The 19,840-nt window shown below is 58.8% G+C and overlaps 1 protein-coding gene across 1 annotated transcript in view; it reads left to right on the forward strand.

Moving 5' to 3' along the window:
• The window catches only part of LOC119098187 (pancreatic triacylglycerol lipase), a 49,837-nt gene that overhangs the window by 12,668 nt on the left and 17,329 nt on the right, over positions 1-19,840 (forward strand). The window contains exons 3-6 of the mRNA XM_037221113.1: positions 10,406-10,622; positions 14,969-15,074; positions 15,369-15,557; positions 19,192-19,319. Of these exons, the coding sequence (XP_037077008.1) occupies positions 10,406-10,622; positions 14,969-15,074; positions 15,369-15,557; positions 19,192-19,319 (640 nt within the window). The remainder of the gene's footprint in view (positions 1-10,405; positions 10,623-14,968; positions 15,075-15,368; positions 15,558-19,191; positions 19,320-19,840) is intronic.

Consider the following 19,840-nt stretch of genomic DNA (forward strand, 5'->3'; position numbering starts at 1 on the left):
GTCGGCCGACTGTTGAGCTAGGCGCCGAGCTCGCGTCCCCAGCTGGACTCAGCGACAGTATCAGGCTTGTCAGAGTCAGCGGCGCGGCCGACTCCCGCGGTCCGCCATCACGGCGCTCGCCATATCCACACCAGCCCGAACCTTCGCGGCGCCGGAGCCGAGACGCCGGCGGGCGCGGCGTGCGGGCGCGCGGGACACCCGCCGAGGCTGTCGGTGCGTCAGCGGCGGGTCTGTCACGTGCAGGAGAGGAGCCTGCCCGGTGTCTGGCGGCTCCGCACCTATCGCCGCGCTGGGCTGGACGGACGGCTGAGTCAGGCCGACGAGAGCTGATAAAGGCTGCGGCAGACAGACAACTGTGGCAGTCCGGTCGGTCAGACAAACCACAGTGACGGACTGCGGAGTTAGGTTTTCTCCGCGAAGGCGTAATTAGCGCAATGGCTGGCACAGATGGCTTTTCACCGTGAAAACTGGGTTTGGTTCTTGCGCGTTGCGTAAGATATTTCACTAGCTGTAGCTCAAAGGCCTGCGTGAAAGAGTTGGAATGCTAATGGCCGCGGTAGCTACGTGCGCTGGCAGAAGTTGAGAAGATGATTTCGGATCGCCTTCGTCAGAAAGCCGGCAAAGCCATTCAGTTGTGACAGAAGCCTTCGCTGTCAGGCAGACGGCCGCATCCACGCGACTCCAACAATGGCAGACGAGCGCCGCGGTGGTCGTAACCGGGTTAGGCGTCTGATAGCGCTGCTGCTCTCAGCGACGGCGCTGCGCCGCCCGCTGACGCGGCGCGGACCTTCGGGTCGTTCCCGCCAGATAGCTCACACAGCTCCGACGAAAATGGCGCGCCGCGCGCCGCGCCATCTGCAAAGCGCGACGCCTTTCATCAGTCAGAGTTGAAAATGTCTTTTGCCCGTAAACGCAAAGCTCGGGCGCAGCTGAAAATATTCGTCTTTGTGACATCACAACATTTGCTGACGTTTTTGCAAAAACACACTAGACGTTGACGTCATGAACTGGTGTGATACGATGCCAGTAAAGTTTAGAGTGTCGTTCAAGTGGATAATTGTGTAAGACGATAGTTCCCCACGCTACTGCTCGATAGAGTTGCGAAAACCAGCAGTTCTTCTCATTTGCTAGCTGCAGCTATTGATCACACGCACTAGCACATTAACACCTTTCTTTATTTAAATCTACAAACTTCACTCACGCGCTGGATAGAAAGTCGGCTGTCAGGCACTGCATCTTGAGCGGCCGTCCGACGCGAAACCTCCGGTGTTAACGACGTCTAACAGCCTCTGGCTGGATGGGCGGTGTGTTGCTGGGCGGCCGCAGACTTCTCCCCCGCCGGCGGCGTCTCCACTCTGCGGACACGATCTCACCTCTCACGCGTGATTGAGCCGAGCCGAGCCCCGGCACCGGCAGCAGGGGCAGAGGGCACGCTCCGCGCTCGGGAGCGGCGGCAGACAGCCAATCAGGGGGCCGGCCGGCTGAGCCAGCCCCGGCGCCCGCCACGCCGTCTGCCGTGTCGAATGGGATCGCGCCTGTTCGAGGTCATTACCATAGATTCCTGTTTAACCTCCTTTGATGGCGAGCCATTAAAATGACGACTGTGTCGCGGACTTCAACGCCCTGGGGGCGGTTGCTCTCTCGGCAATTATTAGAAGCCGCTGGGAGCTACACTTTATAGTCTGATAACGATTGGTTATTAATGGCTCATCGTGTTTGGGAACTGCACAAGCGTTGTCTTACCATTATTTTATGTACAAATGTCACCTTAATAAACGCTGTGATTCATTGGCATAGGTAAAGCATGAGATGTTCTGCACCGAAAAATTTCCAGCAGTTCATTTTATGCAATGTCAATGACATGATACGATGCATATTTTCATAAATAAATGTATGTTATGCTGTTATGAGCTAGGCAATTTAGATGCAACAAATATGGGGATTTGTCCTTCCAAACACCATTCAGACTCTCGCAGCCTACAAATGATGAAGCATGCAAGAGCGGTTTTGCGAGGCATATGTCCTCGCTTGCGAATACGAAAATCTGCCGATCGAGTGCGCACACGCGCGGTGGTTGCCGCCGATCGGCCGCCCCCGCCAGCCGCCGGGCCGCTGGAGGCTCGGCACGCGGCGCCGGCGAGCGCCGCTGCGGCCCCCTCGGCGTGCCGTCACTGGCGGCAGCCGAGGCACCGCCGCCGCGGCACCGATCGCCGGAGCTGGCGGAACTGACGAGCATCCGCGCCAGACCGAATCCCTCTCAGGCGCGGCTGGAGGACCGTCCGCTTCTCTTCCTCCTCCCACAATGACCGGAGCCACTCTCGGGGGCGGCTGGAGGACCGTCCGCTCCTCTTCCTCCTCCCACAATGACCGGAGCTACTCTCGGGGGCGGCTGGAGGACCGTCCGCTCCTCTTCCTCCTCCCACAATGACCGGAGCCACTCTCGGGGGCGGCTGGAGGACCGTCCGCTCCTCTTCCTCCCCCCATAATGACCGAAGCCACTCTCGGGGGCGGCTGGAGGACTGTCCGCTCCTCTTCCTCCTCCCACAATGACCGGAGCCACTCTCGGGGGCGGCTGGAGGACCGTCCGCTCCTCTTCCTCCTCCCACAATGACCGGAGCTACTCTTGGGGGCGGCTGGAGGACCGTCCGCTCCTCTTCCTCCTCCCACAATGACCGGGGCCCCTCTCGGGGGCAGCTGGAGGAGCGGTTCGCTCCTCTGCCTCCTCCCACACTGGCTGGAGGCACTCTCGGAGGCGACTGAAGGATCGGCTGCTCCTCCTCCCCCCCCCCCCTCCCCCGGCCCTCCTCCCACATTGGACAGTCCGTACGGCAGCGCCGGTCCCTGCCTCGCTGGCGCTGGCGAGCCGTCGCTGGTAAGCTGCTGCCCGACGCTGCGTCGGGCTGCGCCGCAGAGGCGTCCCGTCCCCGATGATGCTCGTTCGCCGGTGAAAGCGTGAACGGACGGCGTGACCAATAGTTTCCGTTTTCACGGACGGATTCAGTCAGTTGCCCTTGGTACAAATCGCGGACGCTCAACTGGGCTAAACGTGGTTTATGATCTTCATCAGCATGCCCGGTCAAACGCAAGCCGATAATCACGGATTGCACTTCATCCTGCAGACTGACCTGCATACAGTTTGCATTTGATTACCGTGATACCCTTGAGGCATTATTATTATTATTATTATTATTATTATTATTTTCGCCGAAGGTTCCAGCGCCACGTCCAGTCACTTGTAAGTGAATGTGGCGGTGATTCTGTAACCTTATAACTAACGATTGCAATAGCGTCAGTAGTCGTGATAGTAAGCGTTCGCTTTGTGATGATTTAGTCTTTTCAGGATTCCATCAAATCAGAACGTCTGCATATTACGTAATTTCAGAGCTACCAGCGGCATACATATCAATTAAATTATCATTGCACTAATGATTGCAAGGCAAGTGTGAGGAGTGGTGCCAGCAACTTTACACTTCTGCATTCCCCGCGTGAAGTGTATGAAGAACATCCCGATTATCACATGCGGAGGAGCGTGACGCTGCCAGTCATTGCGCTGCTGTCTGTGGAATATCGCCGGTGGTTTGCCTACAGATCCCTCACCCGGTGCCATCTGTGTGAATTTAAACATGCCACGCGCAGCCGTGTACGCGACACGAGACGTAACGCATCTACGAAATGCGCCCGTCGTTGACGCCGGAAATCTACTACGATAAATCTGGCCACCGTGGCAAATGACATGCACGCATGCCGTACAATATACTAAAGAGCCGTTCACTGTGAGGGATGCGCCTAGTTTCCGTGATGCCTCGCGCCGGGGATTTCGGTGACTGCGGCTGGTGAACATGCACTATCACGGAGACTGCATCGTGAAGCCAGCAGCATATCCAGCGGAGAAAGCGGGCAATGACGCATCACGGGCCACCAGTGACAACGACATGTCGCAACCATCTCCGAACTAGCGAATGCTTTCATTTTACGATTTGGTTTGGGACGCTATCTTCAGCTGGCGCTGCTTTCCTGAGTGATATCCCTGATGCGTCGATACGCTGTGCGCGTGGTGGTGGTGGCGGTGGTGGTGGGTACGCTCTCGTGCACCTGAGTGGGCGGTTGGCACGAGTAGTGTAACTCTGCACACAGCTAAAGCCGACACGGACACGACGGCTTTCACGGCCCAGTCATGATCTGGCGAATCCTGGTCAGGTTAGAATCCTGGCCATTATGGCACTCAGTGCCGGATGCAGTATTTACCGTCGCCTGGCTGCACGCCCGTACTTCGATATCACAGGTCAATGCCGACCGCCAGGTCACGCCAGGGAACAGGAGGCAAGTCCTCTGCGTGTTTTTAAAAAGTTTTCAAGTGAGCCCAGGGGTGCACATGTCAGCCTAGGATAGCTTGACACCCCACAAGGTCATCAAGTGCTGGGTGCCGCGTGCGTTAACCTTCGGGTGCAGGCTCAGATGTCACCGTTTGCTGGCGCCGTGCCTGGCTGCACCAGCGCTTCAATTCAGCATGCACCTCACATCAGCGCCGAGGAGAGTGACACGAGCAGTAGAAAGCACCTGGCGGAGCGCGCCGTCGCCGCCGATACGGCGATGACGCTCGGGAGGCGGCATCATTTGAATAAGCGTCGCCGCCGGCCGGCCGATCGGCTCTCTTTTTCTGCACGGGCGCCGGTCATGACCCGGGACGCTGAAACAAAAGTGAAACCGGCCCGGCCCGGCGTCCGGCCGTCCGCTGCAGGCGCGCCCAGAGCCGCGCGACACGCGCCACCCCATCATCACGCCGCACTTTTACTTTCGGCCAGCGTGGTCCGCACGCATGGAGTGCGGTCAGCCCGCGCCCGTACATCAGACGGCCGGCACGGTGGCCGCGTGAGAGGGAGGCGCCCGGCGGGAGCGCGCGGGCGCCATCGGTGCCCGGCCTCCGCCGGCCTGTGTACGTGTGGTCCGCGTACGCTGTTGTAAGTGAGTGCGTGAGGGATATATGACTGTGCGTGTTTGTGTAACTGTCTTTCGACACGACGCTCGCAGTCTCGGCGGCTGTTTGAGTTGGATACTAAGCACTTGGGTCGCGGTGGTGCAAGCGGCAAACTCCTTGTGTGCACTCGTGTGGCGGATGGGGACGGCCTGGCCGTTTGGCTGGTGACTGAGGAGACTACACGGGCTGCATATGGCCGGTACTCTGCTACGCAGTTCAGCGTTTGTTTAGTCCACTGGCGCAGCTATCTCTCTGCTGTCTGGTGTCTGCGCTGTCCAGCGTCCGCTGTTCAGCTGTCTGCGGCCCGCTGTCTGGCGTCTGGTGTCTGCATGACATCTGGTGCTGTTTTGTGACGTTGAGATTTCGGTGCCCATTCGCACATTCCGCATCACACCGTTTTGTATACACTGCATTATTTTCGTTGCCGTTTTCATGTTTGCCACTGTCCGGTGTCAGACACCGGTCGCTGGCTGTTCGCTGTCCAGTGCTAGACGTGGGCCGCTGGCTGTCCGTTGTTCGGTGTCGGCCGGGCGCAGGCTATCCGTTGTCCAGTCGCCTCGCATGTTCGCGTTTCCGTCCACGACACCAGACAATGGTGATGGCGTGTCCTCTCCGGGCCGAGCGCGACGGTGCCGGACCCGGTGGCCCATGTTCGGGCGCCGTGTGCCTGTTCTGTTTGAGCGTCCCATTTGTCGTGACCTTGTCGTGACCTGGTGTTGACGAGCTAGCCGTGCAGCCAGGCCCGACCCAGTTATGGTCGACCGCGGCCGAGCCCCGGGTCAAGACCCGCACCGTTGGGCACATATCAGCGTAGTGGTGGCCACAGCTCCCACAGTTGAAGCGGCATTTGGGGTTGTTTCATTGGACGATGCGGTGCCGCCCGGTGGCGCGGCGCGGGGCTGCGGCGCGGGGCCGCGGTGTGCCCCATGCAAACGGTCCAATGAAAATGCCCGCTTCACGCACCATTGCGGGGTCTCCGCGTGCCATCAGATCGCACGGTTCGGCGCACGTACGTCGCAACAGACATTTGTCCGCGGCATTGCCGGGCGGCTGAGAACGCAGTGTGACGATTGACCCGGTCTCAAAATGCGCCGATGTCCTGCGCGTGCCCACCCAGCCAGAGAGCGCGCACTTGGTCAGCGTGGCGCCACCAGCAACGGCAAGGAATACGTACAGGCCACGCGGAGTTGAGAGGCGAGCAGCGGGCTCGAACCGCGCCGTTTCTTTGCGAGGAGATGTGCGCGATTGTGCTGACGGGCACAAGCTGCCAGGGCATGATACCATCTCAGTTTCTCCCACTCCTTTCTCTATTTCGCCCTGAGACTTCCACCCCGACTGGATGTCTTGTCCGAGCTCGCAACTCATAATTAGATGACAGCGCGCTATTTGAAGCGACTTCTAATAAAATAGTCGTTAGTGCAACTGTCTTAAAATGATATACGTTATAGGAGAAATGTCGCTGTCTGAAACCAGGTGTGTCACTGGTCTGAATAATGTTCGAGAAACCTGAGTTTGTTTTTTAAATCAGCTGCGGATGCGAGCAAACCATGAGACTTCAGGTTATCTCCACCGCTAGCAGGTGCGCCAGCACGGTGAGCAGCGATATCTTGAGCAGCTGCAGAGAGTCTATAGAGGACGGGACGGCCGCCGAGCTGAGAGGTTCGTGAGCTGGCAGCCGTCCAGTGAGGTGAAGACCCTTCCATCCGCCGCCGACAGAGACGGACGTGTTCGCTGCCCGCTGCCCGGCGCCGACACAGATGGACGTGCCCGCCGTTCGCCGCTGACACAGGTGGACGTGCCAGCCGTCCGCCGCCCGTCACCGACACGGATGGATGTGTCCGCCGTCCCCCGGCGACACAGATGGACTTGCCCACTGCTCGCTACCGCCGCCGACACATATGGACGTGCCCGCTGTCGGCCGCCGACACGGACGGATTTGCCCGCCGCCCGCCGCCCGCCCCCCGTCGCCCGCTGCCGACACAGATGGACGTGTCCGCTGTCCCCCGGCGACACAGATGGACTTGCCTACTGCCCGCTACCGCCGCCGACACATATGGACGTGCCCGCTGCCCGCCGCCGACGCAGATGGATTTGCCCGCCGCCCGCCTCCCACCGCCTGCCGCCCGCCGCCGACACAGATGGACGTGTCCGCTGCCCGCCGCCTGCCCATTCACGAGCCGTCAGCGGCGGTAAAAACGCCTAGCATGCCAGCCGTCAGTGGTCGATTGGTGGCCGCTGGTTTTGCCTGCCGACAAAAAACCGTCTGCCTGTCTGTCTGGAGCAGAGTGACAGGGCAGCGCACGGCAAGGAGGGGACCGGTTGATCACTCTGCGACTATGCTCTAGCAATGCGTCTTTCCACCTCCTCTCGATCAGCCCCTCCCTCCCTTCCTCTTTTCTCCAAAACTTATATTCTGCTTTTTCTTTCTCTATCTCCCTCCTCTCCACTCTCCTCTCTCTCTCTCTCTCTCTCTCTCTCTCTCTCTCTCTTCTCTCTCTCTCTCTCTCTCCTCTCTCTCTCTCCTCTCTCTCTCTCTCTCTCTCTCTCTCTCTCTCATCTCTTCTCTCTCTCTCTCTCTCTTCTCTCTATCTCTCTCTCTCTCTCTCTCTCTCTCTCTCTCTCCTCTCTCTCTCTCTCTCTCTCTCTCTCTCTCTCTCTCTCTCTCTCTCTCTCTCTTCTCTCTCTCTCTCTTCTCTCTCTCTCTCTCTCTCTCTCTCTCTCTCTCTCTTCTCTCTTCTCTCTCTCTCTCTCTCTCTCTCTCTCTCTCTCTCTCTCTCTCTCTCTCTCTCTCTCTCTCGCTCTCTCTCTCTCTCTCTCTCTCTCTCTCTCTCTCTTCTCTTCTCTCTCTCTCTCTCTCCTCTCTCTCTCTCTCTCTCTCTCTCTCTCTCTCTCTCTCTCTCTCTCTCTCTCTCTCTCTCTCTCTCTCTCTCTCTCTCTCTCTCTCTCTCTCCTCTCTCTCTCTCTCTCTCTCTCTCTCTCTCTCTCTCTCTCTCTCTCTCTCTCTCTCTCTCTCTCTCTCTCTCTCTCTCTCTCTCTCTCTCTCTCTCTCTCTCTCTCTCTCTCTCTCTCTCACACGTGACACTTTTCAAATCCTCCTCCCCTTTGCTCCCAAAATGCGTCCATTAACTAGAGCACCTCTGGCACTGTTGTGTCCCACAAACCATATTTACCGAAATGCGTCTTGCATGGCTCGCGCACACCTGTCCTTTCACGACAGCATTTCACGCGCCAGATTGGATCGCGGACACAAACACCCCACTCGATCTCACACCTGCCGCCACGCACTGCGTCAACACGGGAGGAGGCTAACCTAATTCAGTTCTGCAGGCCCATCGGTCTGGGTCCTGCGGCGCTGGCGCGGCCGTGCGGGGACAGGCCGCTCAAACGGCCGGAATCGGAGATGGAGACACCGCGCGCGCGCCCTGGCGACATCGGCGGCCGACGAGCACGCCCGTGCCAGGCGTGGAGCAGCTTGACCCCTCCCCCCGGCCCCAACCGGTCTGGTGAAATCCATGAGTGGCGCGTAAGCGTCAGGGGCATCGGGCAGAGAAACCAGCCCCCGCGCCGGTCATGACATTGCCGGAGCGGCCTGCCGAAAGCCGAGCTCGCTCGCTCGCTCCACGCCAAGGTTTCACCCTCCGCCGGCGGCGGCGTTCAAGGGATGACGTCACACTATGATGGCATACTCGGACAGTCAGCGGAACGCTGCGGTGGTAGCGTGGGTGTGAGTGTGTGGACCACCTCACGGCCCGTGGGTGTAGTTGTGTGGGCCATCTCGACGTTTTGACGCTCCTTGGGTGAGTATGTGGTCCACCTCGACGTTTTGACACTCCATGGGTGTGAGTGTGTGCATCTCCCCAGGATTCTTCAGCACGAATTATGCATACACACACACAGACCCCTCCCCCCTCCCCCCCCCCACACACAACAGTACGGATGTGTTACGACCTGAACGCTGAAAGCTGGCGGCAGAACCGTTTCTTGGTAATCCCGTCCACAACTGCCTACAGATGGTTTGGTGTATTTAAATCATATTGGGGAGGGCAGGGCCCGACATTGTTAGCGTCCCGCATCTTTTTTTTCTGAACGGGCTTGGCATACGTTATTTTGACAGCTGCTAATGTTTAGTTTTTAAAATTGTATTGTGCATCACTAAGTCTGCTATTCATGCAGCGTAGCAATTATGACCAGGAAAAAATTTCCCCGAGAGACGGGTTTGGTGTGAAAGCGAAAATTATGCTCGGTTGTGGCTTTCCAGTACCAGATATTCTTAGCCTAAGCCTACGTTCTAGCATCAAACCAATCTTAGCCCTAAAGAAGAGCAGAAATTGACACCCCGTGCTGGTAATAAGCCTGCTTAGCTTTGTTCAAATGTCTGCGTGCTGTCGCGACACCCAGCGACGTCTCTGGAAACCCCGTCGCTAGATCAGGCGATGCAGCCGCCGGAGCCGTGGCACCCGGCCGCCGCCGGTGCAGCACCGCTGACCCGAGCCCTGGGACTGCTTGCCCTACGAAGGCCACCCGCGTGTTTCGCCGTTACTCAGAACGCTGATCTCATGCTATCAGTATAATACCATTAGTGTCAGATGACAGCGTATTATCACCAGGCGTGGGCGTGCTCTGAGGGGAGAACGTGCTAATGCAGCACCATTTCCCAGAGAGTTACGCCACGCTGGATATCGCTTCCGCTGCGCAACGCGCATGTGACGTCGAAAGTAAGCTCTGGAAAACACGGCAGTAAACGCACGGGCGGAGCCGTCCACCGTCGGCTGGCACCGTATTGCCTCGGTGTGGTCTGGCCGGGGCTTCCCACCAGGAGACCTGCTCTCGCTCATGAGCAGCCTAAGTGCGGACGCTTGTAACGCTGTCCGATGCCGCTGCGGGACTGGCAGTGCGTGAAGACTGGCCGGACAGTGCAATGGGGAACAAACAGGCCGACGGGGCGGGGAACTGCATCACACCATCGTGTCACGTCAGTAGGGCACAGAACAATCCGTCTATTGTCCAGTGTTGGAAATAAACTATTGTTCGGTCGCTATGTTTTCGCATACCCCCCCCCCCCCCCCTATCCCTCTCTCTCTCTCTCTCTCTCTCTCTCTCTCTCTCTCTCTCTCTCTCTCTCTCTCTCTCTCTCTCTCTCTCTCTCTCTCGCTCTCTCTCCCTGTCTCTTTATCTCTCTATCTCTATCTCTCTCCACACCAGGCTTTTGTTTGACTAGCCCTGTTGCTGTACTCCGATGTGTTGTCCCTCCCCTCTCTCTCTCTCTCCCTCACTCTCTCTCTCCCTCTCTCTCCCTCTCTCTCTCTCTCTCTCTCTCTCTCTCTCTCTCTCTCCCTCTCTCTCTCTCTCTCTCTCTCTGGCGCTCGGCCGACAAATTTCCGTTTACTGTGCCGCCTCTGCGCTCTGACGCGCGCCCTCTGCATTCGGCAGGTGTCTGCTTCACTAGTCCGGTCGGCGTGCAGGGCTCGCTGTTCTCGAGTCGCCCCTTCTCGCCCTCGCCGTCGTCCACGCACGCCGGGGAGTTCCGGCTGTTCTCCCACCCCGGCCTGGAGGCGTACGACGAGAGCAATGACGCCGAGATCTTCCGCAGCGTGATGAGCACCATGCGGGACTACGCCCTACGACGCGGCACTCACAAACACCGCCGGTGAGTGTGGAAGACTCCGCCGTGCTCGGTCCCGCCCCATCCCTTCGCTCGCCATCGCCGTCCCGGCGCGGATGCGCGGCTCTCCGGTGTGGTTCTCCGGCGTGGCTCTCCGGCGTGGCTCTCCGGCGCGGCGCTTAGACAGTCCTCGCCGCACACCGCCGTCCCGGCGCGGGTGTGCGGTTCTCTGGCGCGGCGCTTAGACAGTCCTCGCCATCTCGGTCCGGCGACGCTCAGACAGTCCTCACCATCCCGGTCCGGGTGCGCGGCTCTCCGGCGCGACGCTCAGACAGTCCTCAGCATCCCGGTCCGGCGACGCTCAGACAGTCCTCACCATCCCGGTCCGGATGCGCGGCTCTCCGGCGCGACGCTCAGACAGTCCTCACCATCCCGGTCCGGCGACGCCCAGACAGTCCTCACCATCCCGGTCCGGATGCGCGGCTCTCCGGCGCGGCGCTCAGACAGTCCTCACCGCACACCGCCGTCCCGGCGCGGGTGCGCGATTCTCTGGCGCGGCGCTCAGACAGTCCTCACCATCCCGGTCCGGATGCGCGGCCCTCCGGCGCGGCGCTTAGACAGTCCTCGCCGCACACCGCCGTCGCTGTTTGACCGCCATCTCCTCATACAATGGCCTCACGGCCGCTGAAGCGCCTCGCTCGTTTTGGCGTCTGGGAAACCAGAGGTGCGGGCTTCGATTCCCCGCGGTGGCCGCCCTTCCTGCCAAGGCGAGCAGCAGGCGACGCCATTCAGCCTCAGCAGCTGACTGCGTCACAGAGCCCCCAATGACAAGCGCAATGACCTCTGCACGGGTCCTTTCTACTCCTGTTTGTTTTGATACACATGGGCTTAGCTGAGCTTTACTGCCAGCTAGATTTCCCCGCAACATCTCTTTCACTTTGATGACGCACGCCAACTACCCGGCTGACGCTTCTCGCTGTCTCCAAGCCACGTGGAAGCACTGCGGTGCTAACTTGTGAGATACCTAACATTCGCTCAACCGTAGCCGTTTAAACTAGATGCCCAGATGCGCCAGACATAAATGACGAAACACTTACGCCCATATGTGGTGTGCACGCCTTTAAACTTGACTTCCTCAATGCATAAAAGCTGGCTTGAAACGCTGCTATGTGGCCATCTGGCGATTACAGGTATCTGATAGTCACTGGCATGTTTTTATACCAAGCGCCAAAAGACTGTGAGGCAGAAAAATTATGTTCGGGCGTAAAATGATGCTTGACAAGTTATAGGAGTCCAATACGATTTCGGGTCATTTTATATCGTAAAAATTGGAAAAATCACGATCTGTCCAAATTCACCTGCGTCCGGGTCCCACCGAACCCGGTGGGGCTGTGCTTGTCGCCATGACGCTGGTGAGCTGGTGAGGTCACGTTAAATTGTTCCGCGGCCAGAGACTGTGAGCTGACTCATTGGAGTTATTTCTTGGAAAACTAATGGTCGTTGAAACATTCATGATGCCGTCATGCACCCGTTGAATCAGGTGGGGCAGGTCAGAGGCAGGTGCCATTGTGCTGTAAGCAATGTCGTCCTGGCGGAACGAAACAGGAGGGAGACAATTACGGTCTGGAACCGTCAAATGGTGCAAAACGAGATGGGACGATTATGGTGCAACATTACAGGTTCATGACCAGATAATGGCCATCAAGCCTTGCCAGCTAGCCATTTCTGCTGCATACTTGATACAATCCGTCAACGTACTTGTTCAACGGAGTCATATGCATATAATTGCTATTATCGCCCGTGAGCGTAGGCGAGGGGGGGGGGGGGGCGACACCGGAGGCACGGCTACGCCCCAGGTGTCGCGCAACCAGTGGAGGAGGGGGGCCGCACCGGCGACGCTGACAATAAGACGATTACGCTGACAAGGAGGCGTGCGAACGCCATGTAGCCTCAGTAGCGGAGTGTACCGTAAAGCCCAATGACACGACCGCAAGCCGTCAGCCCTCCCACGCAGCCGGCGCTAGCGCGGAGGCCAACTCCTCGGCTGGCTCGGTCTCCGGCTCGACAGGACGTGCAGGGTCCGGGACCCGTGCTGGCTCGGTCTCCGGCTCGACAGGACGTGCAGGGTCCGGGACTGAGTCTCGCTGTGCGCTGAGTCTCGGCGGTGTGCCAGGCCTCAGCGGTGGTCGGCGAGCGCGACTTCGACGGCCCGCCGCACGAGCCTCGCGCCGCGCCCACCGCCGCCCCGTCGGCACCGGCGCCGCCGCCCAATCCGTGTCACCACGGGCCGGCTTCTCGTGACGGGGCCGGGCGGAAACGGCGCTGGCCAGTGAGAACGTGACGAACGTTCGCGCCGCACGATCCGCACGTTTGCGAAATGGGCGGCATCGGAGTCGGTCGCCATGGTCACGCCAGTTGTGTTAACTAGCGCCGGTTCGTATGGCTTTATCGTGCGGTGTTAGTGCAGGGGCCGAACGCGCATGCAAATTGCTTCAATAGCCGACTCACAAACTTTCTAGTGAAAAGATTGCCGACAACTTAGTGCCACTGCTGGCGGAAAACAGCGTAAACGCGCGCAGTTGGCCGGTTGAATACTACGCACTTGGATGCAGAGATCAGTCCTCTTTTCTTCAGTGAAATCTTCGTCGTGATCGTGCAGTTATTAAAGGGGTATATATATATATATATATATATATATATATATATATGGATATATATATATATATATATATATATATATATATATATATATGGCTATATATATGGCTATATATATGTATATATACACATATGCGTTTAATCGTCGGCACCGAGCTTTTGGCTTTGGTGGGCGGTGCCGGTGGTTACGGGCCGGGCACACTGTTTCCGGCTTTGTCGTCCTTTGTCAGTCCCATTGGGATAAACTTCTGCTTTGCTGGATGATTTCGCACTTTCACACGCTATCCATTGTCGAAAAGAGTGCATCTGCGTTAAAAAGGCACGAAAACAATAACATCATTTGCAGTTTGGATTGCAACGGAAACAAAGACTGGGCATAATTCATTCAGTTCAAGAGAAAGGTAAACTGGACCGGTGTGATGTGTTCACAGGCGCATGGAATAGGCGATTGGTGTTCGTTGTGCAGCGCAGCACCTGTTCAGAGAATGACAGAGCGTTTTGGAGAGCCTTTTGACTCGCCTCTGGTCTCCGAAGGAAGCTTGATTTCTGCTAAATAAATCTTTCCACTCGAATGAGCCCTGTAACATTGCACGTGGAGATAATTCAGTTCCATCTAGTTACCACGGGGCACCGGCCCGTTGGCACGCGAGATCAAAGCGAGGCGCTCAAGGCACACCATGCGCCTGTCCGTGACTTCTCCATGGGTGGGCATAACAAGAAGCAGCAGACTTCAGTCACGTACGCTAATCCCCGAGAGGCAGGAGAAGCACGGGCCCGCTCATTGTTATGCAGTAGCACGCTCGCTGCTGTACGACGGCGTGCGGCTGATTTGCCTGCAGAGGCGAGTGCTTGTGATGTTGTTCGACTTCCCAGCACGGATTGCGGCACGGCTGGCACAACGGCCACGTCGGCTAAACGTTGCCGCTGGAGTGTTTGGTGCAACAGCCGCGTCAGCTGAACACCAGCCGCCGGTGAAGCTGCACCCTGCACATAGTTGTGGACCCTGCTGAGAGTCACTCATGGAGCTGCGTGGAGATCGGTCGCTGCCCCTCCCACCACGTGATCTGAACAGAGTCCGATCCTGCGTGGTTGATTGGTAAACAGATGCCGCGTCATCTGACTGACCTGATCACAATGTATAGTGCTGCCTGGACGCGCTTCTTATTACTAAAATAAATCTGGTCTCTGAGACAATTAACTACAAACTAAATTCGGCGTTTCATTACGCTCCACCGCTGTGCTCGTGGGTAGCCAAACACTAGGTTTGTACCAAGCTCCGCCCTTGTAAAACTGGTTTGATCCTGGGGCATCCACCTTTTTGAGTAATACTTTTTAAAGTCACGTGCCGTTAGATTTTACAGATGCAGTTCACAGTTATGATTTACGCGTGTGGTTAGGATTGAGATATGTTAGTGCGTGGGCATACCGGTTATTGTCACGAGCTCGGAACAATGAAGAGCAGAAGGCATTTAAGCTGTCCATGTGACATGATACCCCATTCTGTCAAGGGGGAATAGGGGAAAATAGGGGAATAGGGGAAACAGTTGCTAATGGGACATCGGCCAGAAGGGGGGGGGGGGGGGGCGGAGCAGGAGGTGCGGACGCATGGAACGAGTGAGACGCGCCTTGCGAAACGCTGCATGAACAGTGCTGACCCTCGCAGCCGTATACGCCATGTTAGGTTTTCCGTTCCTTCCCTTTTGATAACCGTTGGATTGGCCGTACCATTGCAGACGCTGGAAACGTGATGAAGAAGTGGTCTGCTACAAGGAACTGGGCTGCTTCCGTGACAGCGGACCGTTCGACTACCTGGACATGCTGCCGTCGCCTCCGGAAGAGGTATCCACCGCTCGGATGCCGAGCGCCTCACAGCCCGGCGGCCGCGGCCTGCGCGCGTGGTTCCGCGTTGATGAGCTCCCAGCTGGCTAACGTGCTCTTGCAAAACGGCTTGTAACGTGGAGCTCTAGACAGAACCACACATTTTGTCACGTCTCAAGCTATGGCATTTAGAGTAGTCCTTGAACCGGCTTCTCGTCCATCAGTGACGCAATAGACTAGCCATGCTATAACGCACCGACCCCGCAGTCTGTGGCATCAATGAGATCTCCACACGGAACCGGTGCTCCTCCGCAGATCGGCACTACGTTCATGCTGTACGGCCGCAAGAGCCCGGACCTAGCGCAGACGGCCACCTACAAGTCAGGCAAGCTGGACATCAGCGCCTTCAACGGCTCGCTTCCCACCAAGATCATCATCCACGGCTTCGGCAGCAGCTGCAACCGCGTCTGGGCCCACGAGATGCGGCAGGCACTGCTGACCACGGTCAGTGCGCGCTGGATCACGCGCAGAATAGTGGCCACTTGGGGTGATTTGTTCAGGACTGAATGGTTCTGTATCTGCTGAGGATAGCGCGCTTTCTGGTTACCAAAATGGGACGGCTGAAGACATGTGTAGTGCACTCACATTGCGTTTCACTCGTGCACCATGGGCAAACACGCCGCAAAAATGGGCATTCGTTTTGCTCTCGGTTGACAAATACCACCTGGCATCGGCAAACGGGGTGAGGAAAGTTGCTAAGTCGGTATGGAGGCGAGTATGGAGGATTTGTGCAGTGTCGTCAGTTTCTCGCGCGGCTCAGCACCGCCCTGAGACACCGCCAAGAAACACAGCAGTAAGCGGGGCACAGCGCCACACCGCACCACACTACCATCAAAATACTACACAATACTGCTGTCACTCTGCGCAATACTACTGCGCGGCACAATACTGCTGTCATGTAATACCGGCAGCACGGCACCACCTGCTTTCCGGTGCCTGCCACCGGCGCGCCTCGCTGCCTCCCACCGGTGCACCTCGACCACCGGTGGCCGGGTTCCGCCAGCGCTGGGGATGCCGAGCGCGAGCGGGGTGGCTGCGGGTCGCTGCCCCCGGCAAGGACGCGCCCGCGCGACTTTCCAGCCGGCGGCGGCGGCAGCGGCCGGTCGCCAGCCGTGACGCCGGCCAGACGGGTCGGGGTGGCGCCCTGCAGATGGGCGCGGCCGGCCGATGGGGGCTGCCAATCCGGCCGGTCGGCTACAATGTCCGACGTTCAGCAGTGATGGCCGTACTCCGCTACGATGTTGTCGCGTGCACACCGACCTGAGGTGACGTCGCGGCCGTCCGCGAGCGGGCACAAGCACACACCAGGTGCCGCGTGACCAAACTTATTTTCGCCAACCGGCCTCACTCGTCATCGCTGACCTCGGTGCCTCGGGCCATCACGTGGCCAGGGGTTAGTAGTGACGGACGCAGCCAGGCGAAAAGCAGGGTCTGACAGGCGGGCGGCACGCCGCGGTTTCAGTCGGAGTGGTAAACTCGTTTCCTGCGAGTGGCGCCGCGCAAAGATAGCGCCGCTTTAATTACCGGTGGCGCGACGTTCGGGCATACCGTCTGTCGACTGGAAGAAGGCACTCTAGACGCAAGATGTGCCACATTAAGGCAATTATAGTCCTCGTGAGAACCAGGGCTCGGGGCAGATGCGCTTCGGCACCATCATTGGCCACGCAGACTGACTCGTAGCTCTGGGTGTGGTACGATGTGGGCCAGACCTTCTGCGCCTGCAGTGTGTACACGCCTCCGAAGACACAACGAAGTCCAGGTCAACGAACTGGACCGCGACCAGCTCAACAACACCTCGATCTTTCTCTCTCGTCAGATTTAGCCGTCTCAGCGGAACGCCGGCGGCACACGGCCGCACCGTGTCGGAGCTCCGAACGAGTGTATCGTGCTGAGGTTTATTGGAGCGGCTAGCTTCATGTTCGCAGACCTGCTGCTAACCGGCTCTGTGCCACTTGCTGGCACAGGTTGTGTCTTGGGCGGCGGCTGGCTGAAACGACGGCCATTGTTTTGGTGAAATGCTGCGCTACAAATAGTTAGCCTGTATGGCACAGGTCGGTGCAGGCACGGACTGAAAATCCCGAGCCACGCCAGGCAGGCAGCCGCTCCGGAAGGTGGCGCGCAGCCGTCTCGTGCCAATTCAGGTCAGGTTAGATAATGCCTCGGACGCAGTCCAGATGATTCATTTGGTACATTCATCTGGTACAGGACAGCTCAGATGAGGAGTGAACATGTCCTGCGAGAGACCCTCGCCGTCGACACGGCGTGGCACCAGCGGCGCGGGGCGGGTGACTGGCGCGGCGCGGTCCAGCCGGCACCCCGTCACCCCGCCCCTCACCCGGCACCGGGCGGCGGCACACCGACAATGGGTGCGGTCACGGACAGCCGCGCCGCGCCGCCCACGGTGAGAACCGGGCCGGCTGCGATCGCGCGCGACGCGCCCGGAACGGCGGCCCCAGGTGCCTGGCGAGGCAGGCGCCGGCCGCGCCGCCACCACCGGGCCCCACCGCCGGGCTGCGCCGGACGCGCCCCTGCCGACGCCGACGGCGGGCCTGATCGGCACCGACGGGCGACCGTGCGGAGCCGACCCCGGTCGTCGCGCGTGGCGAGCCGCCGCGCACGGCCACCGCGACGTCGTCGGCGCCGCCTCGCCGCCACCACGCTGACCCACCAAGGTCGGGCGCGAAGACACCTAGTTTCGCCACCATGCTGGGTTTCACAAGGAGGGCGGCGCGGCCGTTAGCCGCAGTCGCCGCCCGAGAGGCCAGGAGGCGGCCGGCGAACTCGTTGCGTCAAAGCCACCGGCGGTCATCTTGCCGCCGGGCTCGGCAGACAAGTGGACCGTGCCGCTGCCGACCACGGCTGTGACCTTGTTTTCTGGCGCTGCGGAAGCCGCCAGGTACCCTCAGCTGGCACAGGCTGCTGCCTCTATTGTACTGGTGCTCTCAACAGCGTCCAGGACCGCCCGGCCAGCCTCTTTGTAGAAAGCGTCGGCACTGGCGGTCGCGCACCTGCTTTACGACTTTTGTCACGGATTGATGCTGAGGGGAGCTTTTGTCTGCCTGTCTGTGCTTCGGAACTGGTTTTGTTTGGTCGGCAGACCTCAAACCATCTCCGCGGAACCGATTCGGTTCGATTCGACCTCGATGTGACCTATGGTCGCCAGCGGGAATGCAGCGGCCATTGGCATAGTACTACGGTCATTCGCCCTTGTCTTAAGTCACCACGCGACACCAGCCTTGGTAGCGGCGTCCCCGCTAGGCGTCGACCCAACGCCCAGCGACGGCGCCTAACTGTGAGGCGCACGCTGCGTACGCTGGCGTTACCACACCGCCGGCCGTCACGCCGCGCGACCCCGTCACGCCGTCCGCGCGAGGGTGTGGCAACGGCCCGAGTTGCGTGAGGCGCCCGAGCACACCGCTGCCGATGGATGGCGGCCCGGGCTACTCTTGACCACGCCGCTTACGCAAAGGAGCTGGAATCCCAGTCCGGCCCGGCCACGGAGACGGTACGGGGTTACACGAGCGAGCGGTGCGGCCGCAGATCGTTTTTCGTAATCGCCGCCGTTATTCACACCATCATCGTCGTCGAGGGGGTTCTACCGGTATGAGGGGTAGAAGGTCGGAGTTGTGAAGGGGCACATGGAAGCTTATTCCAGCCAGAGGTGTAATCTGTGCAGTCAGGCGGGGCCCTGTTATTTTACCTAAGGTCTTGGCCTCCGGGCCTCCAGCTGAAAACCAAGCAAGAACACTTTTCACGAAATTGAATCGTCTTGCGTGAGAACACCACAACCGATCGCTGCCACAGTGTGTCACCCGGTTAAAACCATGACAATGTATCATAATCGAGGAAGGGGCAGCATAATAAAACAGATGATTCGACACATTCAGCGATAACAATACAGCGTAGGTGGAATGTCTTCCTTTCCGACACATTGACGCCTTTCGAGTGCGGAATGCCTCTCGCGGTTTACGCTAATCAGACATGACGGGTTCGAGATCCGGCATGTGCGTGCGCCTACGCCTCACCGAGCATTAGGAACTCGAAGTCATCCGCGTGACCAGCTCCGTCTCCTCTCCAGCTGGACTGTAACGTCATCTGCGTCCACTGGGACCGGGGCGCGGCCACGCCCAACTACATGCGCGCGGCGGTCAACACGCGCCTGGTTGGCCGCCAGGTGGCCATCCTCATCAAACAGCTGGTGAACAGGTGAGGAGGTCAGACAGGAGGTCAGGTCAGATCAGAGGTCAGGAGGTAGAGTGGCGCCGGCGCTGACGGGATGCGCGGCCGCCCAGCGCCAGTGCCGTGTCGTCGCTATCTCTCGACAGTGCCAGCTCACTTCGCAGGGTCAGGTAAAGCCGCCTCAGTCACCCTAACCTCCGCGCTCGGCCGGCGTCAGCTCACATTGTGACTCGGGAACAGCGTCACTTCGTCCTCTCGCTTCCGGGCTGTGCTCCGTGAGTTACATTTCTCATCCGTCATCGAGATCATTAGTTACTCCTCACCCGCCACCAGTGTTTCACCTTTCCGCTCACCGCCGACACTTGTTTTCGATTTGAGCCGTTTCCGGGATATTTTCACAGCCACCCGTCCGCAACGCCTTGGCTTCCTCATCCCCCAGTTCCAGCGCAATCCACCCTTCGTCGATCCAAACTGCGTGACCTGTCCCGCCTGGCAGCAGTGCCTGACCTCCTCAGACGGTCTCTACCTTTACCGCCCACCAACCGGAC

This window comes from Pollicipes pollicipes, unplaced genomic scaffold (assembly GCF_011947565.3).
Source record: "Pollicipes pollicipes isolate AB1234 unplaced genomic scaffold, Ppol_2.1 Scaffold_4740;HRSCAF=5597_pilon_pilon_pilon, whole genome shotgun sequence".
Lineage (NCBI taxonomy): Eukaryota > Metazoa > Arthropoda > Thecostraca > Pollicipedomorpha > Pollicipedidae > Pollicipes > Pollicipes pollicipes.